We start from the raw sequence: 13,537 nt of genomic DNA, 5'->3' as shown, positions 1-13,537 counted from the left end.
CATGTAGCTTTGGATTTTTTTCTTCCTCATTAATAAAAACCTTCATTTAAAAACTGCATTTTGTGTTTACTTGTGTTATCTTTGACTAATGTTTAAATTTGTTTGATGACCTGAAACATTTAAGTGCGGAAAACATGCAAAAAAGTAAGAAATCAGGAAGGGGGCAAACACTTTTTCACACCACTGTAACCTTGGAGATCTTCCAGGACGACCTCCCTCTCTGTGCAGCTCGCCATCTCTGAAGAACCATGAGTATATTTGCATCTATTAATGCGACCACTGAGACACGGTCAGAGACTTTATCATTCACCGATGAACAAGGTGCTAACATCATATTACCGCACTCATTATTTCAAGAAGCTCTGGAATCACCAGCGCCAAGCATTCTTTCCCTCGAGAGAGACCTGGAGGATTTAAGAAAGAGAGACACCCGCTTCCTCTGGCACTCTATCACCCTTTCAGAGTACTGGAGAGAAAAACAAATTCCTCGTGAACAAGGCCCCGTCTTTCGGCCGAGATGACACAGACTTTATGCACAAATGGGAACAGATTCTGAACAAATGCTCTCTAGACTTGATGCTGCTGATTATTGAAAAAACCAAGACAAAGAAAGAAAAGACAAATGCAGAAATCAAATCGCTGGAATCGAAAATCAAGGTACAAGTTGACACAGAGACTTTCAATACAATCACCAGTAAGATCACGACTTCCCTGAGATCCTTTCAACAGGAGCTGCAAAGCTACAAAATGAAGAAATATGAAAGAGACACAAAGGATTATGCGGAAGGCAAAATCTATGAATGGAAAGATGGAAGGAGAAAATTTCAAAAAACCCGCCCATCTCGACAGCCACGTAACAACGAGAGACTCTCCACCTCGGCCAGCGAATGGGATTCCTCGCAGACAAGTGACGTGGACAGCCAACGCAGCACAAAGTCTTTTTTGGGCAACGCCAAACCTCGTCGTCAAGGGCAACGAGGAGGGGGACGAGGGGGCGGGGGAGGACCCGCTCCCGAGCTGCTGCGTCGCTCCCAACACAACCGGAGCAGACAGTGATCAACATTTCTGGATGTAATCTGACTGCAGATGAGACTGGGATTTTGAGTAAGGGCTTGTCTTTTTGTCCCACTAATAATGTTGACCCATTCAAATTAAAAATTGACACATTCAAGTTCTTTCGATCTCTCCAGTTTAAACATTTTTTCTCTCATAGACATAATGTCTTGACTAATAGTGATGTCATTTTGAGAAATTCTAATACAGACGAGACTCGTCTGCCCGTTAGAGAAGCTGCAACATTCAAAAAGAAATCTTGTTTTGTTCCCCACTCTAATCTCAATCCTTCTATCATCACGTACAGCAACTTGGTAGAAAATGATTTATCCAAAATCTGTAAGAAGGCAAATCATAAGATGAATTTATCTAATGTTGAACTAAAATGTTTGAATGAACTAGAACAGAGAAAAGACATTGTGATTCGCTCTGCAGACAAAGGGGGTTCTATTGTAGTTATGAGTTTTGATCAATATAATAACAGCATCATGTCTCAACTCACAGATAAAAGCTGCTACACCCCCTTAACTCGAAATCCTGTAGAGCAATATAAAACTGAGATTGATGTGGTTTTGGAGTCAGGGTTTTCACGAGGATGGATCACTAAACAAGAAAAAGAATTCTTGACAGTAGTACATCCTATTTGTCCTGTCGGGCTCCCTAAAATTCATAAATCTCTTATTAACCCCCCTCTTAGACCCATTGTATCGAGTATTGGTTGTCTTACAGAACCCCTTTCACAATATCTCGATTTTTTTCTCAAGAAACATGTTTCCCATCTCCCCTCTTATTTGGGAGATACTACAGACATTTTGAAATTGTTAGACTCTTTCAAGAGTGACCAGGAGTTCATTCTTGTAACCTGTGATGTCCAAAGTTTATAAACATGTATCCCTCATGATGCTGGCATTGAAGCACTGCTATTTTATCTCCAAACACGCCCCACTGAGGTATTGCCCCCCAATGAATTTTTGGTGACACTTACTGAAATAATTCTTTCCAGAAATTATTTTCAATATGCAGGCTCCTATTATCTGCAAAGTCGAGGGGTAAGCATGGGGAGTGCTTTTGCGCCATCGTATGCATGTTTATTGATGGGATATTGGGAACATAAGTTCATTCACAATTCAGCCAACAACCCATTTAACTCTATGATCCTCCTATGGAAACGGTACACTGATGACATTTTGTTTTTGTGGACGGGCACCACTGATGAGCTTAATGATTTCCTTGATTTCATTAACTCTACCACAGAGTTTCTACGGTTTACAGTTGAACAATCCAAACAAAAAATCAATTTTTTAGACTTGACCATTTACAAAAACAAACACGGGGGTTTGGACACTACAATCTATCACAAACCATTAAGTAGAAACACTCTCCTGAGAGCGAATAGCCATTAATCCCAAGCAATTAATCAAAAATATTCCCACGGGACAGTTTCTGCGACTGAAAAGGAATTGCAGCACTGAGGAGGAGTTTGAGCACAAGGCAGTGGAAATGACGGAGCGCTTCCTGGAAAGAGGCTACGCTGAGAGGGATATATCGATAGCCTATTGGAGGGCAGCGCGCACTAACAGGTCCAGCCTTCTTGATAAATCCAAGCGCTCGTCTGCACCACGTCTCTGCTTCTCCACCGAATTCTCTCCTATTGCGGGAGAAATTAAGAACATTATGAAAAAACACTGGCACGTCTTACAAAGCGACCCTGCCCTCAAAAAGATCTGTGCTGAACCCCCTCTGATCTCTTTTAGAAGAGCGCGCTCATTAAGAGACAGACTGGTCCATACTGTCTTGAGTGTTCCCTCTCCCAGGTCTACGTGGTTACCCTCCCCACCTCTAGGTTTTTATAGATGTGGTCACTGTACCCACTGCTCCAACTCAACTGATTCTAAATATTTTTGTCATCCGCGTACAGGGAAAAAGTTCACGATTAACTCATTTATCAACTGCAGCACAACCCATGTTATTTACATACTGAAATGTCCATGCGGCAAGGTTTATGTGGGACAGACTAAACGCCCTCTTAAAGCCAGGACAGCTGAACATAAGGCTGCTATTCGCAATCACAACATGGATTATGTGATAGCACGCCATTATGTTAACGCTAATCATGGTTCTTGTGCTTCTCTCTATTTTTATGGCATCGAAAAGGTCTCCCCCCCACAGAGAGGTGGAGATATTGTCAACAAACTCCTCAGAAGAGAAGCTTATTGGATTCATACATTGAACACTGTTGAACCGCATGGACTTTTTTTTTTCTCTCATCTTCATCATTCTTAGGGGGAGTGTTTTCTGTTTATGGATTGCTGATTCTTTACACCCTGTTTTTGATGAGTGTCTCAACAGGATTGGTTCATTTTTCCCTCATCCTCATTTACCAATGAGATACTGTTTGAGTTTCAGGATGTGGGTATTTAACTGCCACTGTTCTACCAGTACCTGTTTGACTCTGAAGAAGATGCAGTAGCGATGAAACGTCAGTCTGTTTGCACCTTATTAAAAGCTCTGCAATTTTATCGAGTGCTCCAGCCTCCTTTCATTTGGGTTCAGTCATTTTTTGAAGTGGCACACTTGATGTACTGTCTACTATTTTGTCCTGTGCTGTGAGCACTGATCCAGTTTTATTTTTGGCTGAAGCGCAAGAGTGCCTTTCTTTAAATAAAATTGACTGATTGATTGATTGATTGATTGATTGATTCTAAGATACTTATTTCAGTAGAAGGTGACTCCAACCAAATAGTTGAAGACAAGGTCGGGAGCCATCAGGCCCAGCTCCAGGCATCAAATTCTGCTTCATCAAAGTTAACAAGGTAAAAGCATAGAATAAGACAACAAATACGACGAGAAGACAATGGTGGTTGGCTATAGGTGGGTGAAAGCCTGCCTGTACAGGTGAGTCTTCAGCTGCTGTTTGAAAGTGCTCTCAGATGGGACTGAACGCAGGGCCAGGGGTAGGGCATTCCAGAGTCTTGGGGCCACTACCCCAAAGGCTCGTTCTCCTTTGGCCTTTAGTCTGGTCCTGGGGACCACCAGAAGCTCCTGGTCGGCAACATCCTTACTTTTACTATTTTGAGTGGCAATCACATGAATTATATAATTTGGATTGACCAAGATCAAAGAATAATCAAATCATTCCCTACACATCCAATGAACTCCTTACCTGTATCTCATGAGTAGCACTTTTCTTGGTGAGTCCGTAGCCATAGTACTCTTCCTCTCTTTTCTTCAATTTCCTGAAATAATCCTGGATTAGGAAAGTGGCATAGAATTTTCCCACTGTCACCTCATCGTCTGTGAAAACAAAGACAGGCATGTAAAGCATAGTATGCTTTCGAACAACTATTGACATTTAAAAAGGGTTAACCCCCTGTACAGTAACCATTTTGAAACACCTTAGACTCACCAGGCTCTTCTTTACATTACTAAGTTGTACAAAGTGAGACAAAATAAATGTTATATCAAGAAGAATTACATTATAAGTAAATTTTTAAAAAGGCAAATAGACGTTTGCAAATGCAATGAGGTATCTGCACAAGTTGAAATGAGTGAAAATGTGCACTTATCACAGGTTTCATAAATTGACTGCATAAGGGATGAGAACCTGAGGGGTGTAACTGAAGTTTTGGGCCAAAAAAAGTTTTATCAAATGAAAGCTCTTTCCACAACCCAAATGGTAGTTGTAAATTGTAAACCAATCCAGTCTCCATCTTTAAAAACCAGGGCTCAGTTGTTCAGAGGTAATCTGGTTGGATATTGAATTGGATTAAATCTTGAAAATGGGTGGTTCAGAAGGGAGAAAAAAAAAATCTGAAAACAGATGAGAATATGTAATTCAATCCTGGTTTTGATCTAGATCAAGCCTTCAGTTTGTGTTTTTCAAAACGTTTTGGTCATATCTGGATACCTTTGATCCAAAATATCAGGATTATCCTAATCCCTTTGTAGTTGTTCCCACACAGCCGGGGGGAGCAAGGGGTCTGGTTTGGGGCCTCAGAATTGCATCTCTGCTTTAACGCAGATGATGTTGTTCTGTTGGCTTCATCACAGCATGACCTCCAGCAAGCAGTGGGGCGGTTTGCAGCCTAGTGTGAAGCGGTTGGGATGAGAGTCAGTACCTCCAAATCTGAGGCCATGGTTCTTTGCCAGAAAATGGTGGATTGCCCCCTCGGGGTTGGGGGAGAATTACTGCCTCAAGCAAGGGAGCTCAAGTATCTTGGGGTCTTATTCATGAGTGAGGGTAGAATGGAGTTTGAGATGGATTAATAATAATAATAATAACTTTATTTATATAGCACCTTTCAAAAACGAGTTACAAGGTGCTGTACAACAGAGATAAAACATATCACATACAATACAATTGCCAGCATAAAAAACCACCAAGAGAAATAAAATTGGCCTTAAAAAATTAACTTAAAAACACCCATCCCCAACAAAGTAAACATACAGTACAGCAATAATAAAACAGGATTAAGAGAAGGCCAATCGATAAAAGTGAGTCTTTAGAAGAGATTTAAAAGAATCCACTGAGCTGAGGATTGGCAGTTTGATGCAGCTTCTGCAGTGATGCAGGCGCTGCACTGGTCCGTCGTGGTGAAGAGAGAGCTGAGCCGTAAGGCGAAGCTTTCGATTTACTGGTCCATCTACGTCCCAATCCTCACCTATGGTCATGAGCTCTGGGTAGTGACTGAAAGAATGAGATCACGGATACAAGTGGATGAAATGAGTTTCCTCCGTGGGGTGGCTGGGCTCAGCCTTAGAGATAGGGTTAGGAGCTCGGACATCCGGAGGGAGCTCGGAGCAGAGCCGCTGCTCCTTCCCATCGAAAGGGGTCAGTTGAGGTGGTCCGGGCATCTGATCAGAATGCCTCCTAGGTGCCTCCCGCTGGAGGTGTTTCGGGCATGTCCCACTGGTAGGATGGCCGGGGCTGACCCAGAATACGCTGGAGGGACTACACATCTCATCTGGCCTGGGTACACCTTGGGGTCCCCCAGGAGAAGCTGGAAAGTGTTGCTGGGAAGAGGGATGTTTGTGGTGCTTTGCTCGGTCTGCTGCCCCCCATGACCCAGCCTCGGATAAGCGGATGAAAATGGATGGATGGATGGTTCTCTTTTTATGTATCGACATCCACTTTCTAATATTGCAAATGCAAGAGTAAGTCATTGGCTCAGTTCCCACTGTGTGACCTCATTCAGTGATAGATAGTGGCTCAACAGACATTCATTTAAATCAAAATCTTTGAGATGATTACTTTAATTTTAACTTCATCACTTTGTATTAAAGTTGTTTCTAAGAACTGCATCCCCCATGGTGTTTTCTATATCATCAAATAAAACACTTAAAGTGACCCTATGCTGGCTTACTATTAGACTGGTACCAACAAAGAGAGGACTCAGTTGCAGGACTCAAACACAAGGTCTTTACTAAAGGTCGGTGCACAGAAAAAGCAGTCCAAAAATACAAACAAACATCTCCAAAGGCAAGGGGCTTCAGCAGAATACAAAAAAAAAAAATCAGATCAAAAACCTAGAGAACACCAGGAAGAGATGGCTAGATCATGTGCTAAGACAACTGGGAACCAACTGGCACAGACAAAGGGCAGCAAGTGGACTAAATACACAAGAGAGGAGGGGTACTTTACTTTTCTGTAGTCTGTTAGAGAAGCAGCATCGGAGCCGGTGAGACCAACAGACTTAAAAAACTCATTAAGAAGGCTGGCTCTGTGATTAGGTGCAAACCGTTTGAAGCAGTGTTGGAAAGGAGGACATTGAACAAACTGTTATCCATCATGGATAATCCTGACCATCCTCTTCACCACATACTAGACAGACAACGGAGCTCTTTCTCCAACTTCGCTTACAAGGACAGATACAGGAAATTAATACCTCCCTCTGTCTGACAGAGAGCACTCAGAGCTCTCTACAGCCTCTCCTCTATAGCTTAATAGTTACGTTACAACCATTTGTTTGCACTGCTGGTAATAACCAATTGCACACTTGAAGCTATTTTGCACAATTTTTTTCAACCTCTACCTCACTTCTGACTGTGTTGTGTATATAGTATGATCTTTTTACTCCTGCAATTTGATATTTTTATTTTATGTTATGCCTGTATATTTTAAATTTTAGTAGTACTCATTTTTACATACATAGTACATATTTCTATATTCTAATGTCCACATACTGTTTGATTACTTGCTGCTGTAACACAAGAATTTCCCAGTTTGGGATCAATGAAGTACTATCTATCTATCTATCTATCTATCTATCTATCTATCTATCTATCTATCTATCGAGGAACAGGTGAAACCAATCAGGGTGGGGCAGGTAATCACACAGGAGGGAAACACACAGGGGCAGGAAGTAAAGTACCTGGAATGAGAGACAAGGGTAACTATCAAAATAAAACAGAAAATACTAACAAAGACTGAAAACAAGGAAAGCAAGATCTTGATGGGGACCTCAGGGTGTTAACACTTTTTACCTGTTCTTTACATAGCCAATAGCCTACATTTTTGATATGCAGTTCCTTATTTTGAGTTGAATACATTTGCGTGACTAACACATGGCAAAATTTCAACTCCAAGCACACCTGCCATCGTAGTTCATTAAGTACAGTGGTGCTAAGTGTAAAGTGGATGGATGAAGTCATAATAAACTCTCAGCCATTCTCATTGCTTGTCTCACAGATGAACCCATTACAATAAAGCACAACAAAATAGCTCAACAAATGGAGAGAGCCTATCCAGGAAATCGGTGGCGACACATAAACACATGGCTCCACAAATACATTTATAGCTGTGGTTTTAATAATTGAAAGGTAAACTGCATGAAAAAGTCTGTGAAGTCTTTTTTGTCGGTCCGAAAGACACACACATGCACAAACAGGACCTATACATGCACAAAGTGGAGAGAAGTTTGCAGTCTGGAGTCTGCATTCTAATTAGCATCTGAACAGCACCACTTTTGAAAAGAAAAATCAATTGTGATTAGGCTCGTAGATGTGTTGCTATTGGTCCTCCTGGGCTATTGTAATACTAGCTTGGGTAAAACCCTCCCTCAAACTTATAATAATAATAATCATAATAATAATAATAATAATAATAATGATAACACCATTACATTTTAAGTTATGTGTATAACTAGTAAGCCTATATAAAAATTACTAAGACTATAATGTGATATGTTATATCTTGTATATTCATGTTATTGTTAACCCACAGACAACACTATTATCAATGACATCAATATTCATTATTGGTGAAAGGAGAAAAAATGCACTTGCAAGGAACATGATGATTGAAAGTACAAGCTTTATTGATGTGGATATGAAACTTACGATTTCAAGTTTTTTTCAAGCATTTTCAAGTCCTATGACTTCATTCATGCCTTCAAAAACTACATTCAAATTTTTGAATGTTCCCCATCTTCCCTTCATTCTTGCATTTGCACTTGCATTGGTCATCTTTCAAATCCCATTCATACATACAAATTTAAAGCAAAAATTTTATTATGAGTTTCTATGGGACAGAGCTCGAGTGGTGACATAATCGCTAGAGTGTAGAGCAGCTTTAAAATCTCTCTTTAACTCACTGTCATTGCCACAATTTTCCCTCCACATACACAATTTATACATCAAAACGTAGGGAAAATGGTGCTGGTTCCAGACAAGTTCGTATTGAATCAAACATACTTACACATGGATGGTGTGACGTGTGTGGTTGTGCTGCTGCCGTGGTCCTGCCTGATGCCTCCTGCTGCTGTTATCATTAGTCATACTTCTACTGTTATTATACAAATATGATTATTGTCACATATGTACACTATCAGATATTAATATATACTTTCAACATAGTGTATCACAACAGCGAAGCGACATTTTTCCTCATTCGCTCCCATGTAAACTGAGATGACAAATTTCTTGAAAAGAGCTGAGGACACCAGTTTTCTAACCTGCGACCATGAACATACTTTTGACACCACAAACATAAAAAAAGACATCCACGAGTTTGGGAAAATCTCCTCTCTCTGTTTGTATCCATGTTTTGACAATTGGACTCATGGTTTTGGCGGGATTGGGAGGTGTTTTAGAGCTTTCAAATCCACTGCCTCAGGTATCCCTCATTAATAACCAAAGCAACGACCACTGACACAAACTCACAGACATGCTGGTGTATGTGTGTCTCTAAATCCCCAATACAAAGTGAATCCTATCCTATCGTACGACTACTGATACTCAACTACTAGAAGTAGGAGTATACTGCTTCTACTATATGACGATGACAAATACTACTACTACTACTACTGTTGTTAATGTTTGAATCACATATGTTAAATACATATTGTAACATGATGCAAATACATAATACACTGCTCAAAAACATAAAGGGAACACATAATCATCACAGTGTAACTCAAAGTCAATCAAACTCCTGGGATATCAACCTGTCCAGTTAAGAAGCAATACTGATTGTGAATCAATTTCACCTGCTGTTGTGCAAATTGGACAGACAACAGGTGGAAAGGAGAGGCATTTACCAAGACAACCCCTATTTAGGAATGGTTTTGCAGGTGGTGACCACAGACAATTTCCCTCTCTGCATCCTTTCTGGTTGATTCTTGGCTACTTTTGCATTTTTCCAGGGCCCTCACCACTAGTGGTATCATAAGGCGGGCCAGTACTAAGTGGGGCCTATGCTCACAACCCGGCACCGTGCAGCCCGATTGACATTTGTGAGAGAACACCAAAATTGGCAGATTTGCCACTGGTGCCTTGTTCTCTTCACAGATGAGAGCAGGTTCACACTGAGCACATGTGACAGACATGACAGAGTCTGGAGACGCCATGGAGAACATTCTGCTGCATGTAACATCCTCCAGCATGACCGGTTTGGTGGTGGGTCAGTGATGGTCTGGGGAGGCATATCCTTGGAGGGCCGCACAGACCTCCATGTGCTAGCCAGAGGGACCCTGACTGCTGTTGGGTACCGGAATGAGATCCTCAGACCCATTGTCAGGCCATATGCTGGTGCAGTGGGCCCTGTGTTCCTTCTGAAGCATGACAATGCCCGGCCTCATGTAGCTGGAGTATGTCAGCAGTTCCTGGATGATGAAGGCATTGATGCTATTGACTGGCCCGCCCGTTCCCCAGACCTGAATCCAATCGAGCACCTTTGGGACATCATGTATCGTAGCATCCACCGCCGCCACATCACACCACAGACTGCCCAGGAGCTGACTGATGCCCTGATCCAGGTCTGGGAGGAGATCCCCCAGGAGATCATCCGTCGTCTCATCAGGAGCAAGCCCAGACGTTGTATGGAATGTATACAGGCACGTGGAGGCCATACACACTACTGAGCCACACTATGAGTTGTCCTATGTACTTTGATTTTGGGTATGATTCTGAATCCAGTCCTAAATGAGTTAATGATTTTGGTTTCCATGGGTTGTTCTTACATTATTTTGTTCTAAATGAATTACACTATGTAATCAGTAAAGATTTTCATCTGGAGTATTTCATTCATCGAGATCTGGGATGTGTGATTTAAATGTTCCCTTTATTTTTTTGAGCAGTGTATATTGTACAAACATAGTATGCAGTAACTGTAGTATGTGTAGTTTACTACCTGCAGTATTAGTACTGCATTATGGACTAACTGTAATTTGTAGTACATGTAATATGCAATTCTTGATGTGGGCACTACGTATCAATGACTCAGCTACTGCTATTACTAGTACTCGTTGGCAAAAGCAGGCATCTGTCAAAATTGCTTGCAGAATTTTTTCGTTTTAAGAAGTGTAAGAATGTGGCCAAAACGGTTACTGCACTCAAATTCAAAATACTGCCGCGAGTCGTGTCCGCCCCCCCTCCCCTACAGATTCGAGGTTCCTGGACAGCAGCATGCTGGAGACTGATTTGTTTGCCCACGGGCGGCTGCCGTGGCAGGACCGCGTCGCCGCGTCCTTGATCTTCGGTTTTCCAGCGGACCGTTCCAGCAAGTCCGGCTTCTCTGCTGCTAACGCTGCCGCCGCGATACAGCTGAGGAGGAGCTGGCTGCTAATGCTATGTACCGGGACACTGCTAATGCTGCTTGCCGTGCTGCTGTAGCTCAGTCATAACTGTAACTGATGCTGAGACTCTACTGACTGTGTGACTGGTAGACGGCGGTGGGTGGCACAACAGGCCAAAACACAAATTCAAAACATAAACATGATTTGCGGACTGTGAAAATGTTTTTTTAAATGCGAATGTTCTGGCTGTACTATTGTTGTCGGTGAGATCAGTATGTTATATGAACATTATTCCTTAGTCTCTGTGACATATTAGGATGATTTTATGACTATTTGCTTTAGATTTCTTACATATAGCTCCATTAAAGCTCTATATCCAAATCAGTTAAAGAATAGTGGGTAAATATTGACACACATTGAAGAGTTGATTTCAAACTCTGCTTATAGGTCTTTAAGGTCTTTCAACCTCCATGATTACTTAGTGAAGTCAGATTTGCCTCAAGCCTCCTAGACTGTGTATACCAGGCTTTAGAGGCTTTCTCCTTTCCATCAAGGGTAATCAGTTTACTCATCCTAAGTCTGGTGTTGACACCAAGGTTAGAGCCAGAATAACATGTGACACGTGTGGTTTACCAGTTAATATGTCCATGTAATTTGTATTATGTTGGGAAAACAAAACGAGAGTTAAAACCAGGTTCAGTGAACACAAGTGTTCTATTCATAATCACGATGATAAATCATCTGTGGCTTGGCAAAAACAGTCACAACCACATCCTGAGCGACCCTTATTACACAGGCACCTAGACAGTGGCCATAGAGAGGCAGTAGTAGAGACAGAATCCTTCTCCAAAGGGAGATATATTGGATATATTTCCTTAAAACCCTCATCCCCAATGGGATGAATGAGGGGATTTCAATCAGATTTCATTCAGTTGTTTTCTATTAAGTTAAATTTTTTATGAAGTTAGTTTATTTCTGTTTTTTATTAAGTTAATATATTTGGGTTGTTTCATGCTTCTGTGCTGTAATCCATAAGATTTATGGTCATGAAAAGTTGTGGCTCCCCCTGTTGGGATGTACCTATTGTGTTGGCTGTGGTCACCTATAATTAACCACACCTATGTATATTGTTTTTGACATTGCCAGAATACACCCTGAGGGAGAGCGTCTCGCCCAAAACATCTGTGTGGCAATATTAAAAATTCAAATTGGAGTGCTGTCCTGATCTTTACTTCATTATTACTTGCTTTAAGGATACAGGACCCAGACTTTAAGGATTAATCGTGAGTGAGTGCATTGTGTCTTATTTTTAAGTCATCAAATCTCATCAACCATTTACATAACAGACACAAAGAAGTGTGCAATGATTACCTGAAAGCTAATAAAAAGAGGAGAGATTAACTGGACAAGAAAGCACAAACGCCCAGCAGCAAGACTCAGTCCTTGATAACTACAGCGTTTGAGAAAGGAAAAAAAATTCCCCATGGACAGTGCCAAAGCTAAAGGGATCACTAACATGGTGATTGAGTTCACCATGTTAGATGACCAACCTTTCTCCATTGTGGAGGATGTGTGGTTTCAAAGCCTGATGTAGTATATGGAACCCCGCTACCCACTGCCCAGTCGTCAGTCGGGTTATGGGTGGGAGTTCAGTTCGTGTATGGCTGTAGGGTAGAAGCTGTTCTTAAGTCTGGTGGTGCGGCACTTCAGGGCCCTGTAGCATCTTCAAGAGGGGAGCAGTGTGAAGAGATGGTGGCATGGGTGGGTATTGTCGGTTAATATCCTTCTTTCCTCCAGAAATTTAAAACTGGGGACCCTCCCCACCTCTTCTCCTCCTATTCTGAGTGGAGGGTGCTCGTGTTGCTGCCGTCTGAAGTCAATCAGAAGCTCCTTTGTATTCTTGACGTTGAGCAACAGGTTGTTCTCCATGCACCACATTGTAAATTTGTAGACTTCATCTCTGTAAGCTGTTTCATCATCATTGGAAATGAGTCCCACCACTGTGGTGTCATCTGGAAATTTTATGATTGTGTTCTGGGGGTGTGTGGGTGAACAGTCAGACAGTAGAGGGCAGGGCTGAGCACACAGCCTTGTGGCCCACCAGTACTGAGGTTCAGGCTTGGAGAGTTGTAATGTCCAAATCTCACTGTCTGCTGAACTACTGGCTTGTGACATCCTTGCCATCAGTTTTACAATTGATATATTGAGTTGGGATGTACTAAGCCTTACAGTGCATACTAAGCCTTACAGTGCAGTGGATTGATAAAGATTTTAACTTGATAAAAGCAGTGTTACACCCAGAGGAGTTCACAGGTTCCCCCCTCTGTTATCTCAGAGGCATCTGAAAAAAAGTCTGAAACATGGAAAATGGACAAATCCAAAGTGCATGCTGTAGTAACAGAAAAAGCCAGAAATACGGTAAAAGCTAGGCCAGATAGTGGTCTGGCTAGTTTTGGCTGCATGAAACACAC

General features: G+C 41.7%; 1 protein-coding gene across 1 annotated transcript in view; it reads right to left on the bottom strand.

Annotated features, from left to right (window-relative positions):
* The window catches only part of LOC126386418 (dihydropyridine-sensitive L-type skeletal muscle calcium channel subunit alpha-1-like), a 509,728-nt gene that overhangs the window by 82,022 nt on the left and 414,169 nt on the right, over window positions 1–13,537 (bottom strand). Inside the window, 1 exon segment of the mRNA XM_050038752.1 lies at window positions 4,217–4,347. Within this exon segment, the coding sequence (XP_049894709.1) occupies window positions 4,217–4,347 (131 nt within the window).

This window comes from Epinephelus moara, chromosome 24 (assembly GCF_006386435.1).
Source record: "Epinephelus moara isolate mb chromosome 24, YSFRI_EMoa_1.0, whole genome shotgun sequence".
Taxonomy (NCBI): Eukaryota; Metazoa; Chordata; class Actinopteri; order Perciformes; family Serranidae; genus Epinephelus; species Epinephelus moara.
Note: the sequence above shows the minus strand (reverse complement) of the source record. Positions and strands in the feature narration are given on the sequence as shown.